This window comes from Oncorhynchus clarkii, chromosome 19 (genome assembly GCF_045791955.1).
Source record: "Oncorhynchus clarkii lewisi isolate Uvic-CL-2024 chromosome 19, UVic_Ocla_1.0, whole genome shotgun sequence".
NCBI lineage: Eukaryota > Metazoa > Chordata > Actinopteri > Salmoniformes > Salmonidae > Oncorhynchus > Oncorhynchus clarkii.
The window spans coordinates 19,206,127-19,222,860 of record NC_092165.1 but is presented as its reverse complement, the minus strand read 5'-3'; the positions used below and the strand labels follow the sequence as shown (position 1 = coordinate 19,222,860).

The 16,734-nt window shown below is 43.4% G+C and overlaps 1 protein-coding gene across 1 annotated transcript in view; it reads right to left on the bottom strand.

The window, feature by feature from the left end:
• Window positions 1-146: 146 nt before the first annotated feature.
• The window catches only part of LOC139374905 (programmed cell death protein 4-like), a 32,132-nt gene continuing 15,544 nt past the window's right edge, over window positions 147-16,734 (bottom strand). Inside the window, exons 3-12 of the mRNA XM_071116124.1 lie at window positions 15,499-15,798; window positions 15,159-15,256; window positions 13,000-13,113; window positions 12,567-12,788; window positions 12,182-12,279; window positions 11,187-11,301; window positions 6,962-7,069; window positions 3,211-3,321; window positions 2,640-2,779; window positions 147-1,963 (exon numbers count right to left, since the gene is read on the bottom strand). Of these exons, the coding sequence (XP_070972225.1) occupies window positions 1,912-1,963; window positions 2,640-2,779; window positions 3,211-3,321; window positions 6,962-7,069; window positions 11,187-11,301; window positions 12,182-12,279; window positions 12,567-12,788; window positions 13,000-13,113; window positions 15,159-15,256; window positions 15,499-15,798 (1,358 nt within the window). The 3' untranslated portion in view covers window positions 147-1,911. The remainder of the gene's footprint in view (window positions 1,964-2,639; window positions 2,780-3,210; window positions 3,322-6,961; window positions 7,070-11,186; window positions 11,302-12,181; window positions 12,280-12,566; window positions 12,789-12,999; window positions 13,114-15,158; window positions 15,257-15,498; window positions 15,799-16,734) is intronic.

Genomic DNA, 16,734 nt, shown 5'->3' with positions numbered 1-16,734 from the left:
AGGTTGTACAATGCATTAGTGTTGATCATTGTTTATCATTCAAGCCTATCAATTTGCTATCCAGTATGGAACGAGCATTTGACTGTCATATGCCTAGCAATAGCATGTAATAGAACTGGTTATACAAAAATGTCCAAAGAATATTACACTGAAGAGAAATATGGAATTTTATTGAAATGATTGTATAATGAACTGCACGAGGAAAGGAGTTGGAAACAGTTTAAAGTAATAAAGATGGCTCTGTGGGGCTCGTGTGTAAAAACCCACATTTTCTTTTTGAAATGCATTCACAAATGCATTGAAATCCATAAACTGTAGTTGGGTGTGATTGTATATGTAACAACTGTATCTGCTATGAACTTTTCAAAACAAACAAAATGGATAATGGCAATCAGGAACGGGTGGTTCAGAGCTGATGACTAGGAGTAAACGCTGACGTCAGGCGCCTCCTCTCAGCCCTAGGTGGCGATGACCACTCACTTCTAGCTCATTCTTAAAGCCATTCCCAAACCAGTTTATGTAAACAAAACAGGGGTGATGACACTCAACCTCACTAGTTTTGTTACATAAAAAAAAATAAAAAAATAACTGTTAACCCTCATCCAGAACCCTCACATTTCGATTGAGCTTATTACTTTACATATTGGTCAACAAAGGCAGGAAAAATCCATTGCATTCTCATACGAGACCCTAGCTCAGCGATAAGACTTCTGTTTCCTTCACGCTCTCCTAGGGCCAGACCTGGGTTCAAATGTATTTTCAATTACTTATTGAGCATTTGATGTAGCCTGCCTGGAGTGCCTGAAAAGGTAGGGAGACTTAATTCATTGGTTTCATTGTGCCAGACAAGTCTAATCAAGCACAAAGTGTTTTATAAACCTTTTTAAACCCAGGTCTGCCTAAAACAGATTGTACAGGTTCCACTAGATGACATGTAACAGTTGGAGTATGAGAATGAAACATCACAATACAGACAAAAGCCTCCAGGGTGTTCCAGTTTCTGTCAACAGCTCAGCGAAAGGAAGAGGGGTTCCAGAGACCCTGCGTATTTGTACTGTATATTCATTGAGACGCTAACCCTCCCATTCTGACACTCAATTAGTGTACTAGAAGGGAGAGGCCTTCCACTAAGGGGAAGGCAGGAAGGTCCTGATCTGGGCTCTAGTTATAAACCCGACAGGCTTTTGTGACTGCTGCTGTGCTGATAACAGTTTAAGAACCCTGCCTGTGGAGTGGACAGATAAATAACCCAACTGACTGAGCAAAATCACCATCAAAAAGAAAAATTAAGAACCATATAACTTTGTCTTTGTGTAATTACAGAAACCTTTGGGCAAACAAATGCAGAGGTCCATGTCATTCCAAAGAGCGATTCAGTTCATAAAGAGCTTGCGATGCAGTATGCTGATGAAGAGTTGTCTTTTTTGACAAGTGCTTTGTTTTTTTTATTTATTTTTATGAGCGTTATACATGCAAAGCGAAAAGAAAATTAGAGTCACCGGTGTAGCAACAAACAAAAAAAGCCCAAATAACCCGTGCCCAGCACAAGACAATACATAATCCCTTTTCCACTTTCCATTGACCCTTAACCCCAGCTTAAGTGACTCCATTTGACCCCCCTTCCCCCCTTATCCAGGGCCTCGACTCACTCAAAGAACAGACTGAAAAGAATGATCACCAAACCCAGAATTAAAAATAAAATCTTACAAAAATGACCGAAAAAGTAAAAAAATAAAGTAAAAGATTGCCCTGCCCGTCTCCTCGGTCCTCCTTCACTTGATGTCAGCGTTGGTGTGTGGGTGGTGATAACGAAGGGCCGGAGATAAAGCAGGGGAGTCTGACCGCGAGCCTGCCCAGTCTTAGGACTGCAGCTTTAGGGGCAGAGGGACGCCGAGCACACCCTCCTCCACACTAGTTCTTGATCAGGCCCCCGTCTCCCTCACTCACAAACCGCTTCCGCCCCCTGGTGGACAGACAGAACAGGCAATTCAGTACTTCAGGCTACCAATGAGTTGAGGATATCAGCCTTACAATGCAAAACACTTGGGGCCTAGTGAACAGCTATACATAAAGAAATTAACATACTCATATTGAGTGGGTTTACATGTACGCTAATAACTTGATATTACTCAGACTATGGCATTATTCATGTAAACACTTACCTTAATTGAAGTAAAGTATGCATACTCGGATTTGTCTAGTTTTATCAAAAACATGACTTTACTATAAAGCCCCTCCAGGATTTGGCAGAGATTGTGATATTTGCAGGTAAAAATGCTTTATTTTGAAGCAGCAATTCTGACTTCTTGCATGACAAAGTGCAATAATTCTGTCCAATTTGTCAAAATGCACCGAAGAGGTTAAAGGTTTGTTGACGTGTGGCTTGATTGAATCATTATGCAGTAAATGTGCGTTGATTGGTTGAAATCACGAGCACTATTTTTGTATTGTGGTGATGGGTCAATGCTTTTAGTTTCATGCCGAAATCATGCAGTGACAGGTCAAATTTGCAAGCCCTCGCGCATATAATATGCAAGGATTTGTTGATTTTTGCTAAAATAAATGCGATCGCAGAATCAGGAACTGACTATACCCAAGAGACAAAATGAGAGTTTGCACCACTCTACACTGGGACTGACCTGGAGGGACAGGAGTCTCTCAACTGTTTGGTGATAACAGACTCCTGGTAGCAGAGGTCCGTAAAGGACTCCATGATGGAGTGGGCGTGGGGCACGTCCAGGTTGATCTCTGGCAGCTCGTCGTACACACGCTGGAAGCCCTGGATGTTACAACAACTCAGAGTAAGCAAGTCATACAGTCAAAGAACACTTTGAATCATAAGAGATGATTGAATTCTGTCACTTGATCTTGTCAGGTAACTAATATGCCTTGACAGTGACTCGAGAGAATATCACAATATATACTGTGGCTATAGTTAAGAGGATATGGCCAAATACTGTAGCTATATCAGCAACAGTAAATATGCCTTGACTGAGTTGTTAGATGGGTCTACAGATGGGTTTAAATCCACAAGGTCTGACGTTGACAATTAATACTCGTTTAACATGAGTCATGCTATGTTAATAGTGCTGGAAAATAAAAACCTGCAGTCATATCACTGGAAATAGTTTTTAGAAGTTGGAAGTTATTGTTTTGTGCTAGTGCTACCAGTGAATTTGGTGCTACTTTCTGGTGCGTAAGGGGACGTACCCGGTTCATCTGGTCCACTGTGACGAGGCCAATCTTCCAGAAGGCCTGGAGGAGCTTACACATCATCTTGACGGCCGTGTCCCCCTTGGACTCCAGCACCATGACAACAGCCTGGTGTCCAGCCAGGAAAGGAAGAAAATGCATTGGACTTCATGCTAATGTCTATGAACAGGATGTTCATGTACAAAATGATTGTAAAATGTGTGTCCCAAATGGCACCCTATTCCCTATATAGTGCACTACCTTTGTCCAGCGCACTAAAGGGAATAAGGTGCCATTTGGAACACCGGTTATGTCATGCACAGTGTATTAACTATTCCATTATGTGCATTGACAGCTTGACCAAGATGAGACTGAAGAGTGGAGAAATAATTATTTGACACAATAAAATGCGCTGTTAATTGAGCTATTTTCAGACCAGACTATTTTCAGAGAGATTTCAATCCCTTATTTAACCACATTGGGGCAGCATTGCTTTAATTCTCACCGTGAATGGATTTGGCATGAAATATTTTGAGTAACTGATAACATTTGCATTTAATTAGTATCTAGGATGTTGGTGGAAAAATGTTTGGTAATGATTTGCAAGATAAAATGTCAGACAAACAATTAATCAAACTTTCTTTACAGCAGCATGGACCATAAATATTAAAGTAACACACTACCGTTTAAAAGTTTAGGGTCACTTAGAAATGTCCTTGTTTTTGAAAGAAAAGCACAATTTGTCCAATAAAATAGCATCAAACTGATCAGAAATACAGTGTAAACATTGTTAATGTTGTAAATGACTATTGTAGCTGGAAACGGCAGATTTTTTAAATGAAATATCTACATAGGCGTACAAAGGCCCATTATCAGCAACCATCACTCCTGTGTTCCAATGGCACATTGTGTTAGCTAATCCAAGTTTATAATTTCAAAAGGCTATTTGATCATTAGAAAACCCTTTTGCAATTATGTTAGCACTGCTGAAAACTGTGTTCTGATTAAAGAAGCAATAAAACTGGCCTTCTTTAGTCTAGTTCAGTATCTGAAGCGTCAGCATTTGTGGGTTCGGTTACAGTCACAAATCGGCCAGAAACAAACAACTTTCTTCCGACACTCGTCAGTATTCTTGTTCTGAGAAACTATGGCTATTCCATGTGAGAATTTGCCAAGAAACACAAGACATCGTACAACGCTGTCTTCTACTCCCTTCACAGAACAGCACAAACGGTCTCTAAGCAGAATAGAGAGAGTGGGAGGCCCCGGTGCACAACTGAGCAAGAAGATAAGCACATTAAAGTCTAGTTTGAGAAACAGACAACAATTCCTCAACTTGCAGCTTCGTTAAATAGTACCCGCAAAACACCAGTCTCGACGTCAACAGTGAAGAGGTGACTCCGGGATGCTGGCCTTCTAGGCAGATTTCCTCTGTCCAGTGTCTGTGTTCTTTTGCCCATCTTAATCTTTTCTTGAGAATGCCGTTTTACGGGTACTATTTAATGAATCTGCCAGTTGAGGACTTGTGAGGCGTCTGTTTCTCAAACTAGACACTAATGTACTTGTCCTCTTGCTCAGTTGTGCACCGGAACCTCACATTCCTGTCTATTCTGGTTAGAGCCAGTTTGCGCTGCACTGTGAAGGGAGAAGTACACAGCGTTGTATGAGATCTTCAGTTTCTTGGCAAATTCTCAAGGCAAATTCACCTTAGTTTCTCAGAACAAGAATAGACTGACGAGTTTCAGAAGAAAGGTCTTTGTTTCTGGCCATTTTGAGCCTATAATCGAACCCACAAATGCAGATGCTCCAGATAGACAACTAGTCTAATCAATTCGGATTAGCTACACAACGTGCCATTGGAACACAGGAGTGATGGTTGCTGATCATTGGCCTCTGTACGCCTATGTAAATATTCCATAAACTTTTTAAAAAACGGTTTCCAGCTACAATAGTCATTTACAACATTAACAATATCTACACTTTATTCCTGATCAATTTGATGTTATTTTAAAATGGACAAAAAAAATAGCTTTTCTTTCAAAAACACGGAAGTTTCTAGGTGACAACACATTTTTGAACGGTAGCGTAAGTCAAACCTATCGTCACGACGCCCCCTCTCTCTCCCTCCCACCACAGATTTATGACTCATGAATACCTAAAACTCTTTTCCCCACTTGGCCAAAATGAAGGTTGAGAATCCCTTTGTTACCACAGAAATATTTTGCAGTACGGTAACCTTCAAGGTCAAATAATGTAACAACATTTCTATATTCAAACCACTTGAAATGGTTGGTGGACACTTATGTCAAGTTTGTTTAATTTGGTGAATCTCATGAAGGACATGAAACAGTCTTTTTGGTTGTGTACACTTTTCAATTATGGGGTTTGCATCTGAATGTTGTATAAAATATGAAACTATTTGAGAAGATGTAATGCAATTTTAGCCTTCTAAACGAGATATGAAAACAATTAAGGTTTTAACTAGTCAGTGGCCACGCCTCCGTGAGCACAGACATTATACCCCAACATCATGGAATCGCCCCCCAAGGCAAGTGCTTCTAAAGGACTCCCGACAAAATTTACATTAGATCAGAAAACACAGAGCTGTCGCTACATGTTGAAATGGTTGGCGATTTAAATATAGTCAAGATAACGCCGGGACAGTGTACCCACGTTGAAATGGCTACTACTCGAGACCAAAACACAACCGGGTGGTTCAAATTTCAACTCTACCGAAGGACAAGACCAGAGAACGTGGAGAGCATTCCCACATTGTAGATGTCTTAGCCATTTCAATCTAAAGAACAATTATTCAGGCTGCAGCTGTTTAAGTACTTTAGTATGGTAAACGCAACCGGTCGAACGGTACTCTGACGTATCCATTATAACAAGCTACAACTCCGAAAGACTGATCTCTGGTGGACCAACCAGAGACTTTGTTGACAATCTATCCAGCAGACAGACCAGACCGGCAATCGCAGAGGGGGACAACAAAGGCGTAAATTTGTAAATTGCCATTTTCAAATGAGCAGTTGTTCAAAAAGTATAAGCATTTCCAGGAGTGTAGCGTATGTATGGGGTCCACTAACATTTCCCGCTCTGGAGCTGGCCACACCCCTTTCCTTTGTCTACCAAGCCATCATATAGGCTTAGCCCACTAGGGACTTTTCAGTGTATCATGTCAGAAACCAATGTATAACTAATTGTGTGTTTACGTAATTCTGTGATCGATTAGTTAGTAAATAAATAATTAAGCCAATTTGTAAATTGCTGATTCACGTTAGGGTTTGTGACATTCAAGAATGAGACTGAGGTAACAATACATTAATAGAACACAAAAATCGACAAGAAAATAGCTGAAGCGTTATAGTCGGGAAATTGAAACTAAAAAAAACTTTCCCATGGTGCCCAAACTTCCTAGTGAAATACTGTTCCGTGATTCCGTTTAATAATGGAATAATTAGAGAATTGATTTGATAAATATAACAGTCTTCACATTTTAATGACAGTAAACATGACCACACTACAGTCTTATCAATACTGAAAAGGCAAGTAAGATTACACCATATGTTGCCACTATTGAAAGTACAGTAGAGCCATCAATGATCCGCTACCAATATCCTTATATGCTGACAACAAAGGCCATATTCAGTATGGAGAAACTCCATGTAGTTGTCCAATAAAATATGTTTGCTTTCTGTTGCAAAACATTTTGATACAGTGTGTCCTTCTAAACAGGACACAAAGCGCTTTCGGTATTTTTCTTTACCTCATAGACAAGCTCGTGGTGGAAGTGAGGGACTTCTAGGTCACGCAGACAGCGTTCCGCCTCCTTCACCTCTCCCGATACAAGGTACTCCTTCAGCAGCAAGTTCATCTGAAACGCATATCAATAAAGTATGAATCAATCAAATTCTCCATCATACCATCATTCACCGCCCATGGATAAAACACTGCCCAATACAGATTTTACCAGTAAGGTTTCAAACGTCAACGTATCCCACTGAGCTAAAGCCTATGTCCAATAGATAAAAGATGCATCTTATCTATAGTTTCAGACATTTCTCAGCAGTGACTACCGGACATTGTTTATTTGGTAGTGCAAGATTTTTCCTGTTTAATACAGGAAGTCATGAATCGGGGGGAGGACTCCCAAGCGATCACTGGCTGGACAAGTTGGTCATTGAGCATCGTGATTGACTATTTGCTCAAACAATGTCTGCTTTGTGTGTGTAGTACTCAGCCCTCATGTTTCTGTTCAGTTATGAACCGCGAGTGCAACTGCAATTCCGCAAAACCTTGGTGACTCGGGCTTACCCCAATTTTTGGGGGGGCGATAAGAAATGTTGGTCGACCAACAGCCTATGTTGAGCATATAGCAAAAAAAAGAAGAAAAAAAAGTTGCTGTGTACAAGACACCCGTCTGATTCTCGTCTGTCTGACTAGACTAATCTATTGTGGAGGCAGTGGGGATGGCACAGTCCATCAGACATGTGCTACTGAAGGACAATGGTGCAACACTAATATTATGTTATATATTTTCTCCTGCTTTAGATAGAGGTCACTGCCTTATACATACCTACACGTAGACTACAGTCACAAGACACAAGCCTCCTTATTGTACCTAGAACTTCTGCGCAAACAGCTGGAGGCAGGGCTTTCCATTTTTATGGAATGGTCTGTCTATTCATGTGAGAGACGCAGACTCGGTTTCTGAAGACTCATCTCTCATCTAGTAGGTCCTATGATTGTGTGTCGTCTGGCCCAGGAGTGCAAAAGTGAACGGAAAGGCACTGGAGCGACGAACAGCCTTTGCTGTCTCTGCCTGGCCGGCTCCCCCCTTCACTGGGATTCTCTGCATCGGAACCTATTATGGGGGCTGGGTCACTGGCTTACGAGTGCTCTTCCATGCCGTCCCTAGGAGGGGTGCGTCACTTGAGTGGGTAGAGTCACTGACATGATCTTCATGTCCAGTTTTGACTGTTCTGCCTGCGGCTATGGAACGCTGACCAGTTCACCGGACGTGCTACCTTGTCCCGGACGTGCTGTTTTCAATTCTCCCTCTCCTGCTGTCTAGACCTCAATGCTCAGCTATGAAAAGCCAACTGACATTTAGCCCTGAGATACTGACCTGTTGCACCCTCTACAACCCCTGTGATTATTATTATTTGACCCCTGCTGGTCACCTATGAACATCTTGAAGGCCATGTTCTCTTATAATCTCTACCCGGGATACCGCCAGAAGATGCCTGGCCACCCCTCAGAGCCTGGTTTCTGCCTTTCTTGGGAGTTTTTCCTAGCCCCTGTGCTTCTACATCAGCATTGTTTGCCGTTTTAGTCTGGGTTTCTGTATAAGCACTTTGACATCTGCTGATATAAAAAGGGCTTTATAAATACATTTGATTCATGATTTGAAACGCAATCAAGCATTTTCGTTTTAAAATAACAAAACGACCCTTGAATAATAAGCGTACACAATCCTAAAACAAATGATTTCAGCAACAGAACCTTTGTCAGAAATGGCTGTAATTATTTTGCCGGTTCAGCAACATGGACAGTGCGATAAACACTTGATGTTCTGTGGTGGTCGCTGCAGCAGGGAGGAGAGACAGACAATGGGGCAGTCTTTTTTTCCCCCTTCTCTTTTTTTCTGCGCAGCAAGTCTGAGCCCGGTACAATAAAATCACTTGTGGTCAGACTCCCTCTAGTTATCCATGTGTCATTTAATCAAAACAGTGCACTTAAAGCATCAGACAAGCTCAGTGCATATAGTACATTTGAATAAAACACTCAAGTCAACCAAGGTTGTTGTTTTTTGTTGTTGTCGGGGACTGCTTCTGTTTCTACAGCCCAAGCTGTAAACAATCTCCTATGGAATGCACTGGCAGGAGAGAACCCCTAGCACCCCCCAAACATCCCTCAGCTGGAGAAGGCACACTGCCGACTACCCCTCTCCATGGTGAAGCAGTGAAATGGGGGCAGGGTTCCAGCGGTTGCCGCCACTGGGGGGGGGGGGGGGTAACTGGTGCACGATCTCACTGACGAGTGTGTGATGACCCTAGCGTGACCAGGGCTTCACCCCTGAGCAGTGAGCACGGTACTGCCAAACCATACAGTCCTCTGGCAGACAGTGGTAATAGGCAGCCTTCCTAAAGCCCAGATTAAGAGAAGCGAGAAAGACAGGATCAGGGTGCCATTTGGGACACAACCCATTCCTATTAAAGTGTACTACTTATTGGCTCTGGTTAAAAGTAGTGCACCATTGAGGAAATAGGTTGCCATTTGGGACAAAGCAAGATGCTCTGGAGGACTCCACTAGTCACTCCCAGCACTGACTTATCAGTCCTATTCGGGTTGTGTGTGCAACGGTACAGTATTCAATCAACCCTAGCTTAATGTTTGTGCAGTCGTCACCGGCAGCTTTGTATACAAAAGATACTGCCCACTGTGCACACACACACACCCCTGTATTCAATTCTGATCACTATGCACGGCCAAAAGCACTATATAACAGTAACAGCAGGGGAATAAGGGCACTTGTCTGACTCTTACACGCATATCCCTGAATGAGCCTGCTCTTGGAGCATGTTGTCAAATCACACCCTGAAAGGGTTATTTCAGGTCTTGTGAAAGAACACTCCAGGGAACCTCACCACAGTACTAAATGCATATGTGAAAACGCCCTAGGGGGATACTGCTATTCAAATTGCTCTCAACACCCATACTGACTTCAAATGTAGTCTCTGGCAGAGTGATTTGATCAAACCCAGAGGCTAAATCTGCTTCCCTAATGACCCTATGAAGTAACACTACTTTTGACCAGGACCCATTGTGCTCTGGTCATAAGTAGTGCAGTATACAGGCGATAAGGTGCCATTTGGGACGCACCCTAGGAGCTCCTGTTCTGGCAGGCTGTGTGGGCCGTGCCCTCTGTAGCCCAGTGTAGACACACTCGATCAGGGCCCGAGGCCCAACAAGGACAGGCAGGAAGTCAAACCTGGTCGGGAGTCTGCAGGCTAGAGACTAACGTACGTTGGGTTACACAATACTCTTGCTCTGCTACATCGTCACACGCATGTGTGCAACCGTGCACATTCACACGAGGGTGCCAAATGATCCATTTAGTTCAGGGAGCAAAGACTCTTGACCACTATAGAATATACAAATGCGCACACACACTCACACCTCTCACGACTTGAAAACCTGCACTCAGGTGTGTGTGTGTGTGTGTGTACGTCCCTGTGCATCTGTTTATGTACATACATGCACGCATGTGTCCCTATGCCTGTGTCCCTGTAAGTGTGAGCATCAGCCTCTTTGTTCCAGGCTTTGCAGTCAGAGCCAAGCTCTGAGGGACACCGTTGTGCTGACACCAGCCTGGCAGTGCTCCCTACGGCTCTTTTCCCAGCATGAAGTTCTCTCCACCTTGTTGTGTTTACATACCATACGAGTACAGATCCAGACCACCAGGCAGGCAATGTCCCAAATGGCACCCTATTTAGTGCACTACTTTATAGGGTGCCATTTGGGAAACAACCAGACAGAGCCCATCTCTCTGCACTGAGAGTCTGGGTTCAGGTGGAGGGAACAAAAAGGTAATCTCCACTGTGTGTAAATACAGTTGGCCCACAATGGAAGGCTGCAGAGAAATATAACAAAGCTCTCCTTTGATTGGTTGTGCATGTTTCTAGCTCTGATAGATGGGTGTTAGCTGAATATAGGTTTTGTTGAATTGCCATTCAGACCTGGGTTCAAATAATATTAACAGAACCCAGGCCTGTTGCCATTTATCCATATTTTGTTCTCATTAGGTGTCTCCTGTCACTTCCAACAAGGCATCAAATTTCATGCATGCAGAGAGAGAACATCCGGAATGGGAGGTTGCTTGTATACCTGGAATGTTTTGATGAGTCACACAATGATACAACACTGGCATGTGATGATTGGCTGGCGGGGTGCCAGGTCCCGCCTACTTGGCAGAGACGGCCTCTTACCTCTTTGACGAGGTGTTTGACAGGTCTGAGGCCGCCGCCCACACCCCACACGTTGTCTAGCCGCACCATCTCCCTCTTCATGGAGAGGAGCACCGCCGCGCGGTCCAACGCAGCTCTGTGGGGAAGGGAATAACCGCAACAGTCATGATCGCAACCGTGACCACAACCACAGAGAGATGCAATGAGAAAAGGGGAATGTGTCAAGTCACAGCTAGATATTGAACATGGTCACATGAATTCACAACAAAATGACTTTCTGAATAAAGTTGCCTAGTAAGACAGGGTATGTCAAAAATAAATATTTTAAAAAAGGAAATGTCAGAAGTCAGCAGGTTAACTACAAAAGGGACTTTCCCCAACTCATCAGAATAAATATAACAGTATAATATCCATTGGAATTCACATTCTCAGGTTGGAGTAGTATATCTTTAACAGAAAATGGGAGATTCCAAACATTAGGTGAAATCACACAAGGGTTGTCATCAGTTCTGGAGGGGGATCATTCAGTTGCTTGGAGAATGACTACGCTTCCATGGTGAGAAGACGCAAACATTTACCCTGGCCCTTCATCAGGCGGTTGTTAAGTGCTTAACTGACAACATCAGCAACAGAGATATGTAACCACTTCAGGCTGCTTTGATGTGAAGTGGGCTTTTCCACCATGTTCCTTGTTGGCAACAGATCCAAGATCAGTTTATTCCTTAATCCTTAGAGAATACTGATTGTGAGCAAAACTGACAGGGGCAACCTCATCTGAATTCTCCTCACCCTAAATGACCAACATTAACTAATGCTACCTGCCTTTTGCACATGATTCATATCAGTGTCTAAATGTTGCTGTCCATTTGTCTGTGCCAGTCTGTTTGTCTGAAGCACTACTTCACTACTTTAGCCCTAAAAAAGTATTCTAAGGACTGAAAAAGTTGTTTGAATTTAAAAATCACCCCTCCACCAATCAACGCCCATCTTTTTTTATTATCCTAACCCTTGCTCACCTAGCGTGGTCACAGTCCACCTTGCCTTTGTAGCGGTCCAGGAATGCCATAGGTAGAGCGTGGTCGGCGATGGCTCGGGCAATAAACTGTCCCAGCATCTGTAGAGTTGGAGAGAATTACAAAGTCAAACTAGAGTAGATGATCGGTTATTATCTTTAAATTAGAGGGTTGGGTTTAAAGCAGCATGACAAATTATAATTTGTCTGAAAGAAAAATGTACAATGATTGCATACCAAATGGCAACCTATTTATTCCTTATATAGTACACTACTTCAGACCAGAGAGCCATGGTCCCTTGTCAAAAGTAGTGTACTAAATAGGGAATAAGTGCCATTTGTGATGTAGCCCATGTATTTTTCTAACAAGTCCTTCCCCCATCCAGTACCTGTGGAGCCTCTGGCGTGTCCAGCATAAGGTCGGGCAGCTCTTTGAGGATCTTGTCGAAGGCGCGGGCCATGTCGGACTCCGAGAGCTCCTTGCCGACCAGGTCACGGAGCAGCCTGGAGGTGAGCTCCCGGTGGCTGGCCTTGCCCTCCAAAGACAGAGACACAGCCAGGCTGGAGAACTCGTACTTGTGGTGGCCCAGGTTCAGCTCCCTCAGCAGCATCTGGGAGTGGAAGAGGGGTGGGGTGTACACAGAGAAACACACACACAAAAGGCAGTTAACGTGAAGTAAAATGACATGAAAGTCACAACCCTGCATGGTTTTGAGACAAAACAGTAAAAGAAAATAGATGCACCGCCACCTAAAGACCTTCTCAAATAACCAACCCTCCATCCAACCTCTTCCTCTCTTTAGTACAATGTCAAACACATACTTGGACTTCTTTTGTGTCCCCGTGCTCAAAGTACTCCTGTACGATGGGGTTGACGGTCTTCTCCAGTTCCCTCTCGTCCAGCTCTGGAACAACAGTGGCATACACGGTGTCTCCCTTTAAAATGAAACCACAGACATTGTAGGTCAGGAATAGCAATCTAATAACATCAACACGGCCGGCCCGCTCGTTAGGCAGGATTAGGCTGTAATCTGAAATGCTACTGGTGCATTTGTTAAATTCAGTGCAGCCATTTTTATCTCAAATTCAAATAATTTCTGGGTAACAATTAAATACCTTACTGTGAGAGTTTAATTGTCCAAAATAAACAGCTTCTTAGCAAAGAGCAATTTCTCAAGCAAGAGTTTTGCTAGGTCTGTCGGAGTGGTTTGAGTGGGGAGGGGAGAATTAGATTTGGAACCCTTTCTTATTGGTCTATTAACTAATTTACAACATAGTGATATCACCATGGAAGGGCAAAACTCCCACCTACACATTTGTTTTTGCTAAAAAAGGGGATAATCTTTTTTTTTTTTTACAATTTCACAGTAATATTCTAAACCGTTGTGGAAATGTATATAAAACACAGGAAAATCACATTTGACTGCACTGGGCCTTTAAGGTATAGAGCAGGGGTCAATAACTGCCATCATATTTAGACTGAATGGCCGGGATATGGCAAATGTAACAGCATGATAGCAGTTCTGTGCCAAGTGCTGCCGACATATACAGTCGGTGTTTAAGCAATTACTCAACGCACCGACTCCCTTTCCGGTTTTCTCTCCAGGTTTCAGAAGTATGCTTGACCTTCAAGAACAACCAAAAATGTTCAGACTACACCAATGACCTGTTCTGGTATTGTCCTGCAACTCCCTTCCTTAAAAAGTAACCATTGATCTTACTTGATTGAATTTGATTACACCCTTTAACTTTCACAGACCCAGTCGTGATTGATGAGTGATTACTTCCAGGAAGGGAGGAGGATGGATGCACACTTTCAAGTTTTGAAACAGGACCAATGTGACCCTTACCACTCCCTTTGCTAGTAGGGATCCCAGACAACACCACTACTGGGATATACTGGAGACCGGCATGTGTCTCAAGAGCATGGGACATCCCAAATGGCACCCTATTCCCTATATAGTGCACTACTTTTGACCAGGGCCAGGCCCATCGGGCTATATGCTTTTAGAGGTCAGTAGGGCTGCTCTCCAGTGTCGCCAACTCTGTCCTAGTTACCTGCTGCCACGGCACTACTGCTCCAGTACTGTTTTTAGGTTTCTCTCTCTCTCTCTCTCGCTCTCTCTCCAATAGCCTTGGAGGCACTTTCTCACTACACAGAATAGCAAACACCTTTGACATCCACGTTTAACTGATAAAGTTTTGAAAAAAATACAAAATAAATAAACCCTCGCCATCATAGATCATTCCTAAGGTGTATGGTGGAATATACGAAATGACTTGTCATAAATGGCCTATGACAGAACAAGCCTACCTTCATGATTTAAATGGAAGATATTTCACCCAGAAAATAATACAAATAAAATAGTCTATTCTGATCCCATTCAAAGATACAAGAGGATGTAACTCATTAAGTGAGTCATAATTATGGCGATGGATGTTAACTACAGGGCTGTGTTCAGTCGGCACGAAAAGGAAGAAAGAAGTTCAAAACGGAGAGCTAATGGGGAGGTATCACCTGTCCAATAAGAAACGCTGGTTTTAGTTTTCAGTTACAAAATGTGTCCTGATGAGCATGACCCAGTTGTGGACTTTGTATGGACAATATCTGCTTGTCTGGGAACATGTGGCCCCTGCATTCACCGCCAATCCCAGCAGTCACCATAAGCATGTTCATTCTCCACAACCCATAAAGTGGTATGATCCAACACGGGCCGCGGCTTTGTGACGATTGGCCACTTCTGAACAAAGCTAGACCAAAAACAGAGCTCAGCACAAAACAACTACAGAAAGAACCCAACCCTGGCCCCCCCATCTAAGCAACTGTTGTCTTTGTAGTAACAATTTGGGACATGGATTGTGGGAACACTGGTGTACATGAGAAGAGAGGGGTGCGTGCAGGGGCTCTAGCGTATAGGTTGGGGTAATAGAGAGCTCATGTCGTTTACACACGCATACCTTGCCCGTGCCCCCTCTTTTACCTGTGCAATCTCGTCGTAGTTGGGGTCCTTGACATCTGGTTCCTCTACCTCGTAGACCATACCTGCTGCTCCCCACACACCTTTACCCCCTGCGCCACCTGTAGTGTAAAGACCACATCAACATCAGAGCTAGTCAGTTAGCACTAGAGACACATTTAGAATATATGGTTTTGTGAGCCCAGGGAGATTACCTCAGCCATAAGCACTGCTCTATGATCAGTTTACCAGACTTCAATCCTAAACAAAAACCTATGGCCCCAGACAAACTGGTACTAGACCACCAGCGCTTACAGAGTAGATTACTTCCATCTCTCTCAACCATTATTAGCATAGCACAGACCTTTCTTAGGCAGGCCCCGGCCCTTGCCTGTCCTGGACTTGCGGTCGTTGGGGACGGGGACTTTGCCCTTGGGGCTGTGGGAATCGCCGTCGGCCAATTCACCCGACAGCGACTCTGAGAGCGACTCGCTGCGGGATGACGATTTGCGCACACGCCGCTTGGCCTTGGCCTTCAGCCGCGCCTCGTGGAGCGCCTTCTCCTGTGGCGTCCAGTTGCCGTTCACCTCCGCCTCGAGCGCCGCCTCGTCCTCATCGCAATAGGGATGGTCCATATCCACATCGTCGTCAAAGGATAACACCCCTGCGATTGGATACAAGGACAGGCAGTGTGAGTTTAATCAATTGCATGTAAATATTAATAACATTGAACCAGCAGGACCGCACCCTGGTTGGCTTAAATACTTGTCTGCATAGCTTACTTTTTTTTTTTTTATTAAACAATGTTTGCAGTTCTTCCAGTGGCCACAGGGGGACAAAGACTGCAGATAGCACCTTTGACAACACGAGGTATGAATTTGTTTGTGTATCCTACATTGTTAAGTTGCAAGTTATGGGGATGGATATTCAAAAGTTTGAGGTCTGTGGAAACATGTCAACTGCCAGCACTTCTACTACAAATGACAATCAGAATGCCCAAGCAGAAGGGTGTCCAGTCACAGTCATGAGATTATAATAATTAAAGGATTACAGAGAGCCAGTAAATCAAGGAAAATGCGAAACTTTCCAAGGGCTTGGAGGATGTTCAAAGACACTAATTTCCCTGACAGATAACATCGCTGTAAGAATGACTTGCAGGTATGAGATAATTTGTTGTTATTTTGGCACTATGGATAATGTCTAGTGTAAATTGAGACTGGTGGCTTTTTATGGACAGGACAGCTGTTATCCTTAAAATAATGTCTACAACATCTATAAGAATTGCAGAGAACACTTGTATGCAGTCGAACTGTGAAGTTAACTAAGCTAATCCCTTTCATTCAATGGTCACATGAACATCTAGTTTAATGGTTAGCCAATTATCATGCCCAAACTGGCCAGTTGACACAGGCTCATATGGTACTAAAACTTCATTTTGCTTGGAGTTAAGAGTTCCTTGCAAGGCAACTGGTAGTTCAGAGTGACTGCCGTATCCTATCTGCATAGCTTAAAGCTGCAATATGTAACTTTTCGGGTAACACGACCAAATTCACATAGAAATGTGAGTTTTAGTTTCCACGGGGGCTGCTAGCTAAACATG